This window comes from Neopsephotus bourkii, unplaced genomic scaffold (genome assembly GCF_033783945.1).
Source record: "Neopsephotus bourkii isolate Nb327-2 ecotype Australia unplaced genomic scaffold, CSIRO-AGI_Nbou_v1 NB_1737, whole genome shotgun sequence".
NCBI lineage: Eukaryota > Metazoa > Chordata > Aves > Psittaciformes > Psittacidae > Neopsephotus > Neopsephotus bourkii.
In genome coordinates this window covers 64,449-79,317 of record NW_026902211.1, presented here as the reverse complement: position 1 = coordinate 79,317, position 14,869 = coordinate 64,449, and the positions used below count along the sequence as shown (strand labels likewise).

The 14,869-nt window shown below is 57.5% G+C and overlaps 1 protein-coding gene across 6 annotated transcripts in view; it reads right to left on the bottom strand.

Moving 5' to 3' along the window:
- Positions 1-14,869, bottom strand: part of PLCG1 (phospholipase C gamma 1) — a 41,809-nt gene that overhangs the window by 9,949 nt on the left and 16,991 nt on the right. For all 6 annotated transcript variants that reach the window (XM_061376786.1, XM_061376789.1, XM_061376788.1 and 3 more), the window contains exons 2-17: positions 13,569-13,721; positions 12,415-12,508; positions 12,214-12,261; positions 8,505-8,589; positions 7,682-7,765; positions 7,418-7,440; positions 6,279-6,351; positions 5,189-5,290; positions 4,658-4,776; positions 3,841-3,926; positions 3,436-3,556; positions 2,959-3,127; positions 2,419-2,541; positions 1,433-1,534; positions 511-698; positions 41-241 (exon numbers count right to left, since the gene is read on the bottom strand). In XM_061376786.1, coding sequence (XP_061232770.1) covers positions 41-241; positions 511-698; positions 1,433-1,534; positions 2,419-2,541; positions 2,959-3,127; positions 3,436-3,556; positions 3,841-3,926; positions 4,658-4,776; positions 5,189-5,290; positions 6,279-6,351; positions 7,418-7,440; positions 7,682-7,765; positions 8,505-8,589; positions 12,214-12,261; positions 12,415-12,508; positions 13,569-13,721 — 1,771 coding nt within the window. The remainder of the gene's footprint in view (positions 1-40; positions 242-510; positions 699-1,432; positions 1,535-2,418; positions 2,542-2,958; positions 3,128-3,435; positions 3,557-3,840; positions 3,927-4,657; positions 4,777-5,188; positions 5,291-6,278; positions 6,352-7,417; positions 7,441-7,681; positions 7,766-8,504; positions 8,590-12,213; positions 12,262-12,414; positions 12,509-13,568; positions 13,722-14,869) is intronic.

Here is a 14,869-nt window from a genome sequence, read left to right as displayed (position 1 = left end):
GCTTCCCAGTGGACACGAGCCACCCCAGACCCACACTCACTCTTTGCTCTCATGGGCATTGGTCTGTGGCACCGGCTCCGTCAGCCTCATCTCAAACTCGTTGCACCTCAGGGGCACCTCCTGGTAGTGGGTGATGAGGTCGTAGAGGCTGTCGAACACCAGGTTGTCCGTCAGGAAGAACTTGGGGCTGCCGGCATCCTGCCGCGAGTGGATGCGGCAGTGCTGCACCTTCCCGTTGCGCCTGCGCGAGAGGGAGAACCAGGGTCCTCTGTGGAGATCCTGCACCAGCCTCAGGCACAGCCCCAGCCTGCACACAGCATTCCTGCGCCACCAGAGGGCTGCCATGGAAGGGTCCCAAAGGACCTGACCCTTCTGCACGGGATGATGAGCTGACAGGATGCTGGGGCACAGAAAAGGGGTGGATGTGCCTGTGGAGCATGGGAGCGCACCGCTGCACAGTGACCGGATGAACCCCGGTCCGCAGCGCAGGGAGCAGCACTGTGGCCTCACCAGAAGGACAGGGTGTAGTCCCCAACGAAGGTCTCGCTCTCCCTGACGAGGAAGGAGCCGTCGGGGGCGCCGGTCTCGATGCAGTACTCGGTCAGCAGCCGCTCCGCGATGTGCCGCCCGTCCCGGCCCGCTCCCAGCTTCCCATGGAACCACTTCTCGGTGGAGTGAAGCTCCGTGCTGTTGCTCACCTGCAGGGAACCCAGCGCCCTGAGGGCAGGCTCCGGTGCCAGTGCGCAGGGCTCTTCCCACCAGGACCAGGGAGCTTCTCTGCAGCAGCTCCTACCCTTCCCTCACAGGATCTATCCCCCCCTGTGGGCACCTGGCAGTGCTCAGCCCCTTGGGCAGGCAACTCATGGAATCATAGACTCAGACTGGTTTGGGTGGAAGGGACCTTAAAGCTCCTCCAGTTCCAACCCCTGCCACAGGCAGGGACCCCTTCCACTCGAGCAGCTTGCTCCAAGCCCCTGTGTCCAACCTGGCCTTGAGCACTGCCAGGGATGGGGCAGCCACAGCTTCTCTGGGCACCCTGTGCCAGCGCCTCAGCACCCTCATAGGGAAGAGCTTCTGTCTTAGATCTAACCTGAACTTCCCCTGTTTCAGTCTGAACCCATCACCCCTTGTCCTGTCACTACAGTCCCTAATGAAGAGTCCCTCCCCAGCATCCCTACAGGCCCCCTTCAACACTGGAAGGCTGCTCTGAGGTCTCCACGCAGCCTTCTCTTCTCCAGGCTGAATAGCCCCAACTTTCTCAGCCTATGTTCACATGGAAGGTGCTGAGCCCCTGATCATTCCTGTAGCCTCCTCTGGACCTGCTCCAACAGCTCCACGTCCTTATGTTGAGGACACCAGAACTGCACACAGTGCTGCAAGTGGGGGCCTTTCTCTACGTGAATGACTTGCCGTCACACAAGGGAGCCCTCACCTCCTTTTGCTCTTCCTCATCCTCATTTCCTTGGTCACTGGTTGTCTCCCCAGAGTAATAGATCTTGCTGCTGGTCAGGACAAAGTAATGCGGGTTCCACTCCTGCAAGGACACAAACTCTGGGCAAAGGGACCCCCGAGGCAGCAGGAAGCTGGCCCCCACCACCCATTCATGGGACCAGCTCTTCCTGGTCAGCACAAGCAGTGAGGGGTGATGGGGTCTGCAGAGGACAGTCACTGATGTCAGTGAATCAGCAACACTGATTTCAGTGGAGTCACAGGAGCTCCTAAGCCATTGCCCAAATCCGAAGGATGTGGTAGCTCTTACATCCAAAGCGACTGCAGCTCCCACTGCAAACACCCCGGCATGTAGGAAAAGGGGATGACAGAATGGAAAGAAAATCAGTGCAAAAAGAAAGGATTCTGCCCAGGTTCAGCACGGAGCTATCCCAGTGAGGCTATAGGAGATGGCTATGTGCTTCACTTCCCTGTTCTCCACAGCTCTGTTTCATTCACACATGACTTTGCCTGGCAGATCCTCAGGGAAGCAAAGCTGCTGAGGGAGCGACTGTGTGGAAGCAGATGCACACAGCAGAGGGAAGGTTTGGTGCTTACAGAGCAGAATGCTTGCTGAGGTGTGGGAGCTCCGTGGGCACTCGGTAGGAGGCAGGAAATGCCATGGCTAGAACTGACTGCAGCAACAGGTAAGAGGCTTTACAGAGCGCAGCTGCAGTGCCTCAGCCCAGAGCTCCCTCTCGCTCAGCTCCTGCCTCTAACAAGGGCCAAGAGGAGGTGCCATGGGGAGAGCACAGGAGAGAGCCAGCACAGAAACCCCCCGCCCTCAGGGACCCCGAGGAACAGGACAGAGCAGCGCCTCTTAGCTCCTGTGCACCACAGCCCTGCCCACCAGCACCACGCAGGACCCTATGGAGCTACCATGGCATCTATGGGGCCCACAGTGCGGGGTCAGGGCACGGAGACACGTACGTGGTTGATGGGGTCCTCCAGGTAGAGGATCCCGTTCTTGATGGAGTTGCTGATGTCGTTCTCGGAGTACATCACAGATGTGGGTAGCTCCTCGTAAGCGCTGCCCTCTGCCAGCTTCTTGTGCTGGGGGACAAGGGGTGGGTCAGGTACCTCGAGGGGAGCAGGCACCCAGCAAGCAGTGTGGGCTGCCCAGTGCACAGTCAGGTCTGCTGCAGTGGGCTCCCCTAGACTGAAAGGACCACGGCGGCACCCATGCCACAGAGATCATCAAAGGGCACTGAAGTCCCACCCTTCTCCCCAGAGGTGATTCCTGCAGCAGGAATACCAGCATCCCCCAAGCTCTGCAGAAGGGCAGCACCCAGCTGCTGAGCTTATTCCATAGCAGCTCCTCTGAAGCACGAGAGCTTTTTGTCTCCCACTGGGTTTAGCATCACTTCTCCACTTCCAGCGAACCCCTTCCAGAGGTTAGGAGCTGCCTTTTTTTCCACACCCACACCATTTTGCCCCCATTGTCTCCACTAGCTGGGGATGGGAGCTCACCTTGATGAGGATCTTCCTCCTGAGCTGGTTTGGAGAGGGAAGGCCATCAGCAGAGATATCCACAGGTTTGGTCAAGAGCATGTCCCCAAAGACCTTCTTGAAATTCTGAGCCATGTTCCGCTGCTGAGCAATGCTGCAGTGGTCCTCAATGGACAGAATGACTGGGAAACTGGGAGAAGGAAAAGAGCTGTCAGGACCAGCACAGTGTCCAGATGGAACCATCACCTAACAGTCACAGGTCACAGCCTCTGTGCCCTCAAGGAGCACTTTGCATCCACAGTGATCTGTGCTGCCTTGAACACTCAGTGCAACCACCCTACAGCACAGTGTCCCCACCACTGCTGGCGATGCACATGGTGGAGGAGGACTGGCACTACTGGGGTTTACCCAAAGCTGCTTTGCCCCAGCCTTGGCTCTACCCTCTCCTTGCCTTCCCGGCAGCTCTGCTAGCTGCAGGCCAGGTCCTGCTGTACTCACTCGGAGGTGACAAAGGCATGCTCCTTGATGGTGACCAGGACATCAGAGAACTTGATCTTGGTGGTTAAGGTGTGCCCGTGGTAGATGACTGGCATGCCATCAGGACCGTCCCAGCAATCCACTGCAAGAGACCCATGGAAGCATCTTGGTTGGGATACAAGCAGGATGAGATGGACTGAAATAAGCACTGCTGGGACCCACATTGGAAGGTAACAAAGCAGTGAGGTGAACGTCCAGATCTTCCTGGAGAACCAGAAGCTCAGGCACCTACCACCAGTCCCACCAAGCCAACACCCTCGGCCCCTCCAGCACACCAGGGTGGCAACGGCACATCGACCAGCAACCAGCGCCTCCCCTGAGCACCACCGGCCACCACTGGGCACAAAGCACAGCTCCGGCACTCACGTTCGATGCAGCGGCAGCCCATGCGCAGGCAGCGCGCGTACGCCTCCAGCGAGGACTCGCTCGAGAACTGGTCCCCGGTCAGGTACCTTCCATGGGAGAGAACACATCAGCAGAGCCACGCGCTCCCAGGGGCAGGGGTGCCTGCTGGGCAGAGCCACCCCAGGGGAGGTTCAATTCTGCCCCGGCTGCAGGGGCCTGCAAGCACCACGCTGAGGTGCTGGGTACCGGCCCCGGAGATGAGACTCAAAGAGCGGTATCAGCATCAGTGACACAAAGTGCCCCCTGCAGCAGCCTGAGAGCAGGGTCAGGCCAGCAGCTCTCTGCCCGCCCCCTGCACCTTTAAATTTGGGTTGCGGTGTTGTCACTGCATCCCATGAACGGGGAGCAGAGCCAGAGCCCATCTGCAGTAAGGCAGCTCCTGCAAGGTGCTTCTAGCAGCAGAGAAGAAAAATGGCCAGCTTCTGCCTGCCAGGATTTTGTCACATCTGTCCTAAGAGCCTCTGGAAGGTGATGCTGTTAATGGTAAGGAATGGCCAGAGTGACAGCCATTCACTGACCTGAATGCACAGGTCGGTGTCACCTCAGGTCACCTCACATCCCAGTGTGAAGATGTGAGGTGCGGACAATGAGCAAAACACAGGTGGTTAAACGACAGAGGGAGGACTGGGCACCAAGAGGAAGGTCTCTGCTGTACTGACCCTGGTTTGGAAAAGCCTACCTGACCCACCACTGGGACTGGGCAAGATGAGGGGAACCCCACCCTGGGGAAGGGGAGGCTGGGAGTGGACGGGTGGAGGGAGCATCCCCTCGTCCTTACGTGTTGTGTGAGGAGGAGATCCAGTAATGGGAGAGAGGGTTGTTCATGTTCTCCAGACACACCATGTCCAGCTGCGAGTTCCAGATGCTGTTCTCTTTGGAAAACAGGAAGGTGAGAAACTGCTCAGGAAGAAACAGAAGCATGTTAATGATGCGGAGGAGCCAGGTTTACCTGCACACGCATCTCACCCTCCCTGCCAGCAGCTACCCAGCAGCTACCCAGCTACCCTAAGGGGCATCAAACCAAGTGCAGTCCCTTTCCTCCTCCAAATGAATGCCTGGTGAGCACTCCCAGCTGCATACAACCAGCACATGAAAAGACCCCACAAGCCATTGCTTGGCCAACCAGCTCTTGTGCAACAGGGTGACCCACCACGTTCCCCTCACAGCAACAGAGCTTACAGGAGCTGTGATCCTTCAAGCATCACCCAGACACGTGAAGAGACAGACAGCAGAGCTGTCACCCAGCACACTGGGGATGTCACACATGCTCCACCCCGCTCCATACACGCCGGTGTTCAAGATGTCTTACTTCATCCAGGGAGAAATAAGGCTCGTCAATCTCCCTCAGAGGGTCTCTCAGGAAGTTGAACATGAATTCCTGTACCTGAAGGGTGTCTGCAGCCCAGAGCTCCTGTAAAACCCCGAGAGACAGAAAGCATTGCTCAAACCCACCTGTGGCTCATCCAACCCACAGCGTTAACCGTGAAGGAGGCAGCTTTTAATGCAAGACCAGCTCTGCCATGAACTGCACTGTCAGCACAAACACCGGCTCGCACGCAACTGTGGGATCTGCCCTGTTCCCAAGTGCTCCTCACTTTCTCAGTACCGTGCATTTCCTCTCCAATAGCTCCTCCGCACACATCTGCCACCCCTCCTCGCTCAACAGCAAAACCCAACCCAGCTTCCCTTGGCTTCTCCCCTCCAGTGTCATTCATTAGGCCATCACACACTGCGTCTTTTGCTGGTTCCTGCTGTGCTGAAAGACCTCAGATTGCTGCTAAATGGAAGGGGCAGATCCACGGGCTGCTCCTCAGGAGCTGCTGAGGCCTCTGGAGCAGACAGGATGGACCATGACGCTTCGACTGCTCCACACCTTCAGTGACCAGCTGAGGCCATTGGGACTGGGTACCCTGCCCTGACCAGTTCCTCCCTCCACTCCTCTCAGACCTTCTGCTCTTGGTCCCTTCGCTGACCAGGGTTCCTGGCTGAGGTTTACCCCCACGAGTGCTCCCCCTGCACCACCTCCTGCCCCAGGAATCACAGAATCCCAGCCTGGTTTGGGTTGGAAGGGACCTTAAAGCTCCTCCAGTTCCAATCCCTGCCACGGGCAGGGACCCCTTCCATTGGAGCAGCTTGCTCCAAGCCCCTGTGTCCAACCTGGCCTTGAGCACTGCCAGGGATGGGGCAGCCACAGCTTCTCTGGGCACCCTGTGCCAGCGCCTCAGCACCCTCACAGGGAAGAGCTTCTGCTGAAGTGTACTTAGGGAGGATGTGCTCAGGCTGTGGCTGTGCCAGGCAGAGCACCCACAACCATCACCTCAGCCCCACTGCAAGGCTGCCCTCAGGTCCCTACCAGTGCCCATCCCATCATCCCTCCGCTGGTCCAGTGCTGAACTCACCCTCTGGCACTCCAGCAGGAACTTCTGCAGCTCCAGCAGTGACACCCTCAAGTGCTCAGACCTTTCTCCACCCCTGGCAAGCAGAAAGAGAAGGAGAAGCTTTGGCCACTCGGGCAACACATCACAACCGACTGCTCCCAGCACCTGTGAGTGTGCCAGCGACCACCACGGTGTGTGCAAATGAGACGTGCTCCGAGCAAGCCGTGCTGCAGGGGCAGAGGGGACGAGCAGGGAGCGACAGGGAGGGCACGGCAGCAAACACACGGCAGGTGAGAGTGTACATCCACATCCCAGTGCCAGGGACTGCACCAGGAGCAGCCAAGGATTCACAGTGCCAAGGGGATGGCAAAGTGGAGCTCTAGTGAAGGGCGGCAAAAACCATCAGAGGAACTGACTTGTACAAGGGTGACAATAACTAAATGGGCACAGAGCAGGGAAGGGGTGATAGTGACAGGACAGACCTACAGGGATCCAGAGGACATGGACTCAAGGAGGCAAGGCAAGGAACAAAGGAGGGAACTGACTGTAGCTGATGATCTCAAAGGCCTTGTCCATGAACGTACCAAGCCGCAATGGACAGCCAAAGGCAATGCTGGGGACTGACAGCAAAGAAATCAGAAATGAACTGGCAGTGCTGCTCTGCTGAGGTTCCTGCCAGCTCTTTCCTATGGCTATAGGGGAAAAAGCATGGGGAGATCTGAGGACAAGGTCACAGGTCTCCCCCTTCAGCTCCCGTGTCCAGATTCAAGCCCTTTAATCCAGACACCAGCCAAGGTGTGCACAGGGAAGGGCAGAGCTGGCACCACAGACCCTGCCTGGAGGGGAGCGCTGCTGCAGGCTGCACAGCCCCTGGTGTCGTCGGCAACCTCGGGAGGTGGCTCAAGGTCTGGGTGCTCCACAGAAAGCAGGGGACTGGTTTGAAGGGGGCTGACCTGGGCTGGGTCCCGGCCTGGAGGAGGAGAGCCCCCACTGCCCCGAGCTGCAGCGCCTGCAGCAGAGATGCTTCTTCAGGGTGCAAAGCCACAAACAGAGCGATAGGGACACAGCATGCCTCATCCCCAGCATGATGCTGCGGGCACCAGAGCACGCCATGGAGCAGAAAACAGCCCCTTCCCCAGCAAACACAGAGAGTCACCCACCTGTCCAGGAACGGGACATCCATCTGCAGAACAAGAAGCAGAAGCATTAGGTTTTCCCTCAATCCAATGTACTGAAAGCACAAACTGATGTGGAAGGTAATGGGGACAGCAGAGCAGCATCTAACCTTTCCTTACAGCTGCTGCTCATCCCCGTGCTAACAGCCTAGAGCAAGGACTTCTTTACTCCCTGCCCTCCCTGGCCCAGGGCAGTGACAGCCCTGGTCTGTTCCTCCCCTTCCCAGCCCTGCAGAATCCAGCCCTTACCATCTTCTGGGCGCTGAACATGAGGCTGCGGTAGAGCTGCGCGAACTGCCCGTACGTGATATCCCCGCTCCGCTGCTCCACGTCCTGCAGCAGGAAACCAGGGGTTTGATAGGGCCACGGGCAGCTCTGCATGGCCTCAGCAGTGTCTCCTCCCACCCAGACCCCTGGGGGAAGGAGGAGGAGGAAAAGGCCAAAACCTGGCCAGGCTTTGCCTCCTACCTCTGCACATCTCGGTGGGACCCATGGTGCCCAGGACACGGGCACATCCTAAACAGAGTCACACGGTTCCCCACGCTCCCCAACCCACATGAAGGTATCAGTGCTGACAGAAGCATTGCTGCCTACTTGAATAGCTACTAAAGGATCATTTAAACTTCTGCTTGCAGAGAGCACCTGGAAACCACAAGACCTGTAGCGTGTGCTCTCCTTTGGCCTCGAGTTCAGTGCTGGTGGACACGGTCACCAGGAGCTGAGCCTTCGCTCCTGGCTCCGCAGGGATGCAGTGGGGCTGCAGGACCCGGGGTGCAGGAGGCAGCCACCAGCCCCCCTGCCCATCCTCCTACACTTGACCCCACCAGCACAAAGCCCTTGGCTGGGGCTGGCAGTATGCAGGATGGAGTGAAGGGAAGGTGCTGGCCACCATCAGACCAGGGTGCAGCACCCAGCAGGACCTGGCGCCTCTTCAGACCCCTCCCAGGAAGAGCCTCTGCGATGTTCAAACACTCCGTGGGGCCCAACCACCACCGGGCTCTGCTCAGAGGCAGGACACAGGCTGCTGAGGTCCTCCATGGCAGCAAGGAGAGCAGGAATGTCACACACTCACCGTGAGTCTCTCCCGCAGGAACCTCATGTTGGGCACCCGGTAGTTGACCTGAGACAGCATGTTCTTCAGGTCCTTGGCGGAGATCCTGCAGGGGAGAGGGGAAACACATTCAGGAGGGCTGGGACAGAGGCATCTCACCCTGGGACAGGGACACCCAAAGGGACATCAGCCGTGACACACAAGGACTGATCCACGATCCAGAAGGATGCCGGGGTTGGGACTGAAGGCAGAGCAGGAGAACATTTTCCACCCCAATGAACAGCCATGCTGCATGTGGGGAGCAGAGAGGTGCTTGCATGCCAAGGGAACTGCAAACACAGCTCCTGCAAGCTCCCACTGCTGCAGGGCAGTCCGAGCACCCCCAGCCCGCTCAAGTTGATGCCACCACGGGCACACAGTGCCCCGTGCTTTACAGGACCGGCGGGGGAGGAGTGTTCTTGAACTGGCTGTGCCCCAGTGTGGATGCTGGGTGACCAAACCTGTTCCAAACCCACTCCCTGGCCTGCAGGAGGAGCTGGACATAAAGCAGGCTTTGAGGTGGTTTGGAACCAGCTAATTTTATCAGCAAGAGAGTCCAGTAACAGCCACAGCAATGCCCCATCGTGCCCCAGCCATGCTCCCCCCGCCACTGCCACATACACCAATGCCTTCCCTAGGGCCCTTCACACCAAATGTGCCAGTTCCCAGACCAGGAAGGGCCCCCAGACCAACCCCAGGCAGGATGCTGAGCTCCAGCAGGTAGGGATGGGCAGCAAGGAGCCCTGGGGTCCTTGTTCCCCTCCGGGCAATGGCCCTGCAGTGAAGGAAAACAGGAATGTCTCCCATTTGCAGGACCCAAGAAGCGAGAGGTCTGTGTGCCATCATCTTCCATCAGCTCCTGCCTTAAAAGCAAGTCCTTGGAGCCTGCCCCAGCAAACACAGATGCTGCCTTTGCTCCCACTGAGCATGTGGGGGCTCAGAAACATGCAGGATGCTCCCTCATCCCAAGCACTGGGCAAGTCTAACCCTGGAAACCCAAACACGTTTGTGTCTGGCAGGGAAGGGGAGGATGCGCTGGGCAGGGGTTTAACCCAGGCACACGCAGTCATCCGCAGCGATGCGGAGGCGCAGCATGAGCCGCATCTCTTCCACTCTTCCCTGGCAAGAGGATGATCTCAAAGGACACAAAGGAGGAGGGACCCCCAAGGAGGAGGCTGGTGTCAGGCGCTGCAGCAACCAGGGCCCCGCAGCCGGCGGCACACAGAGAGCCCTTGTTTGTGGGCTCCGAGCGTGGGGCACGGGGACGCAGCACGGCCGGAGCAGGACCTGGCCCTGCTCCCGTGCTGTGCCGCGGCCAGCACCGTGCAGGCAGTGTCCTGGGTGAGCATCCTGCCCCTTCCTTTCCCAGCACACCCGGTATCCACAGGCATGTGCAACCAGGATGGGTGTCCCATCTATGGGTCCTGGGTGACAGGAGAGGACAGTGGGGCAGTGCTGGGGGAGTGAGCCAGGAGCGCAGTGAGAGATGCCACCACTGATGTGTGTCAAGGAGTGACAGCTTGGGTGGGACCCCTCCTGGGACCCACTGTCCCCAGGGCCACCCACAGCAATGTCCCTCGGTGAGAGGCTGGCAGTGCAATACAGCTCCTGGAAAAGGAGCTCCAGATGCACCAGAGACAGTGCTCGGCGCTGGGAACACTGGGCTGGACCCAGGGAGGGGTTGGACTGAGGCACTGCTCATCACGGTGTGGTGGCACCAGGAGGGGTGGGAGCAAACACTGTACAAGCCGTGACCAACATTTCCCTCTCTGCCTCCGCAGGAGGATGGCGGATGGCAGGATTTTATTGACGGGGTGTGATTAATGACGTTCAAGTGCTGCAGCCCTTGGGTAAACAGCGTGGTGGTATTTTGAGACTAAAAAGTGAAAAACAAATGAATAAGCTCATTTTTCCTACGGAAGTTTTTGAAGGTTTCATGACAAACAGGCCAAAGGACTGACCCAGCCCTCACGCAGGGATGGAAACAGCCTGCGGTGCCGTAACGCTGCTCCCAGCACGGGCAGCTCTCCTAGCCAGAGGTGAACAGGCTCCTCCGCAGCCATGAGGAAAACCCCAGCATCCTGTTATCCTGCTCTTTCCACCTCACCTCCCTTGGAAAAACAAACACCCAAAGGCCCAGCAGCCAGTGGAAACAGCCACATCTGCCGGCGTGCGGGCGGTACGTGAGGCACCCAGCCGGGAGGAAAGGGCTCCAGCACCAGGAACGATCCCCGCAGCTGCCAAACCCTGCCCGCCCCGGGAAGGCCCATGGGTGCTCTGGGAAAGAAGCAGTGCTCTAAAAGAACCATGACTCACTCGCCTCTTTCCAACCCCACTTCCAGGCTGAGAGGCAGCAGCAGAGCCCAGTGACACCACAGTTAATGCTGCAGGGATTTCATCCAAGAGATGTACGTGCACTGTAACTGCTGCCCCTGCTCTGCAGACAGCACAGGGATGGTGTAAAATGGGCAGACGCCGCCTTGACCTGCATTCCCCCTCTGTCCTGCTCCCTTTGCTGCCTGGGCTGGAGCAGCAGCTCTTCTAATGGAACGGTTGGCATTGGAGCTCCCCCCTTGGTGGACAGGTAAGGAGTGTATTGTACTTTGTTGCCTTAATTCTGGATGCAAACAGATGCTGTTAAAACAAGAGAGATGCAGCAGGCTGGCTTTCAGCTCTGCTGAACCAGCCTCGATCAGAGGGATGGAGCAGCTCTCCTATGAAGAAAGGCTGAGAGAGCTGGGGCTGCTCAGCCTGGAGAAGGGAAGGCTCCTTAAGGGGAGACCTTATTGTGGCCTTTCTGTACTTAAAAGCAGCCTGCAAGAGAGATGGGGAGAGACTTCTGCAGGGCCTGAAGAGGGAGAGTCAGGCTGATGTGAGGAAGAAATTCTTTATAACGAAGGTGGTAAAACACTGGCAGAGGTTGCCCAGCGATGTGTGAGCCATGTGTCCAGCACCACTCCTCAGGGCAGGACTGGAGGAATCCCCCTGCCCCAGGGGAGCACATTAACATGAAAATCAATCTGAGAGGTCAAGGGGGCTCAGTTAACATCGCAGGGGAAAAGCATGTCCCAGGGATGAATGGAGGCAAATAACAGCACCTCAGGATGAGGAGGATGGAGGGGGAATGCAGCTGGGAAAAGCAGCTGATGCAGCAGCAGCAAACAGCGTGGTGGAACTTACCTCCTAGACAGAGAAAACACAATAATAGAACAGCTTGGGTTGAAAGGGACCTTCAAAGCTCATCTGGTCCAACCCCCTGCAGTGAGCAGGGACCTCTTGTCCCTTCTCTTAACTCCTCATGATGGATCTCAACCCAGTTCCCCTCCCTTACCTCCATGATGGTTCAAGCATGACATTTCACCCTTAGGGCATCACTAAGAAAACCCCACAAGCAGCAGCCCTGCTGCAGCCCACCAGCCTAGAAGCCAAGCAGGGGGGATGGATCCATGGTCTCCTGGACCTCAGAGAAGAAGAACAAAGCAAATGGGGTGAAGAGTAACAAACAGAACCCAGCTGCGCCCTGACGGGGTGGCCAGAGATGCCGGTTAGCTCCTCAGTGTCTGCCTCCTTGGGTGATGCCAGCTGGGGGTGAGGCGTTTCACAGTGTTCCAAAGCAAAGGCTGGGGTTTCAGGGCAAAGGGGAACCCTCCCAGCTCAAACCCTGTGCAGGGGGTGTTCTCTCTCCTCTTACCTGTCCTCCCGGTTGCGATCCAGCGAGTAGAACTGCTTCCGGAGCCACCTGAAGGGAAAGGCACAGACACACACACTGAGCCCCGGCTCCTCCACCTCGTCTGCTTCACTGCTGTCTCTGGAAGCTCTCAGTGCCTCTCAACCCACTCCCAGAGCCCTCCTCACCACCACAGAACGTGGAGGACAAGGACAAGTTCCTCACCTTTCAATCTGCAGAGGGGTGGCAGCCCTTAGCGTGTCAGCCACCAGCCAGTTCAGCCCCTTGATCCACATATTGACCTCATCCTCGGAAGTGGCTGTGGGAAGTGCACAGGAGAATTGGGAAGAAGGGACATAGAAGCTGATCACCAATCAAACCTCCTGGGACTATCCCCAGCATCTTATATCCCCTATTCCTTCCTTCATCCCTTTCTGATAACAGCTCCCTCCCATGCAGATGCTCTGGCCGACTCCTCTCCCTTCCAAGTTCCTGCTCTGCTCCCCTGGAATGCCCATGGTTGCTGGACCCCATCCCCTGCACATCACACTCTCTCCTCCCTGCAGATCCCCCGAGCTGGGGGCTGTCTTTGTCCCCAGGCCTGGTGGCATGCCAGCTCCTGCTTGGGAATGTGCCAGCTGCTCCATAACCTGTCAGCAGCTCTTTCCCTTTGAGGGCAGAAGTGCTGCCCCTGTCCCGCAGCACCGGCCACAAGGCAGATTTGCCATGGGCCATGGATGTTAAGGAGTCAGCATCACTGCCTCCATCAGTGCTGGTCTGCCTGGGTTCAAACAAGACACAAGGCTGTGTACTCACAGCAGAGAAAGGGGCTGTCTGTCAGCTGAACCACCCCCAGCCTGTCCTGTCTGAACAGGAGGAGCCTCAACAGCACAAACCTTCCCACTTTCAGTAGCGAAACACAAGGCTGGTGCCCCAGGTCCAGTTTAAGTCAACAGATGGGGCACTGAGGAGAGCTGACACCAACACCTCGGAGGTACTGAGGCTTCGTGAGTCACCGGTGGTGTTTGGCTGCTCAAAGCAGAGGTGAGATTTTAACACTTCCTGCGTGGGGCTGATGGACACCATCATGCCCAGCTGAGACAGAACACTCCATCTCAAGCACACCTTTGAATGAGGAGCTTCAGTTCACCCGACCTCTGGGTTTAGCTGGCAAATTAATGGATGTAACAGAGGGTTGTACCCTTCAGAGAGCCGGTGTCACCTTCCTCCAAAGACACCTCCTCAGCTGGTGAAGAGAGCACCAGCCCAGGGAGATGCTCCAGCTCACTTGTGGAAGGATGCACCCACGGCTGGGTGCTGTAGTGGTGAGGTGCCTGCCCACCCCTGCCCTGGCACAGCCCCAGGCCACAGTGCTTTACCTTGCAAGCTGAGGGTCTTCAGCCGGAACTCTGTGCCATAGAGGACAACAAAGCAGTGAGAGTGGTCTGGTCGGAAACACGGATCCTCCTGGTACCGGTCAAAGTCACGCGAGTTCTTCCCTGGACGGATCTCTTTGATTTCACGGATATCCACTAAGAGAAAGGGGGAACAAAAAGGAGTTCAGCGAATAGCTTGACATTCCCATGAGGGCAGAGAAGGAAGAGCATGGACAAAGTGGCTTCGGTCATCTGAAGAGCTGGATGACCACCCCTTACATGACAGCGCTGGGTACCAGGCCCTGGTGTGTTTCCCATCTGTGCTGGAAGCAGGGATGGGATGGCTGCCCCGACCCAGGCAGAGCTCCCAGATGTCTGGGGACAGTGGTGCTGGGGCTGATGCCTTGTAGAGGGACTCACTGCATGAAGGCAGTGCTGGGGAATGGTTGGACTTGGTGATCTACAGGTCTTTTCCAGCCTTCTATGATTCCATAGCTCTATACTGCCAGCTTTTGCCCTTTAGCTTCACACCTCACGTCTTCCTCTTCCTCCACCCAATGCACCTCTGCAAACTGCACGTTTTTTGCCCTTCAAGACAGCAGCTCTTCTTTTTCCTTCTTACACAAAGCTTTTTTAGTGAGATGAACCCTGTGACGCACAGCTCCTGCCCCGCTGGATGAGATCCTCTTTGCAGCTACTGCCTTACAAACACCAGAGGTTCAAGATCCACTCCTTTCCAAATCCAAGTTACACACTGAAACCTCAGTTGATTCTTGGTTTAAGCAACCTGATTGTGCCCCTGCCTCCACCATCCCCACTTTTACCTTGAATTATGTCTCCATTATCGGGCATCCCCCCATCTCCCCTGAGCACCACCCAGGGCAGTCCCTGCCTTCAGACACAAGCCACCTTCCCCAAGGAAACTCCATCCTCCCCAGGCAAAGCAGGGTGAAGCTGCTTCTGTGCCCATCACCTCTGGCTGGTGTTCAGAAGAAAGGCACTGAAGAAAGCTCAGTGCAAGGATAAACCAAGCCCAAGAGATGCGGTTGTGGTGGATCTGCCACAGCTCTGGAGCAGATTCAACTGCAACAACGCCCCCTCCCCATGCTTGCAGGCAGGATCCTGCTGCCCACCCCACTGCCAAACACCTCCCAGAGAGAAAACGTGCAGAGAAGCATGGAAACAGCTCTGGAGCTGATCTGAACTACAGACACCACCGGGGAGGGTGGTATCAAACAGCCTCAGCACGGGAAGGTGCTGGTCAGAACAAGAGCTGAGGGAGGTGGGACAACAGCTCAGGGCTC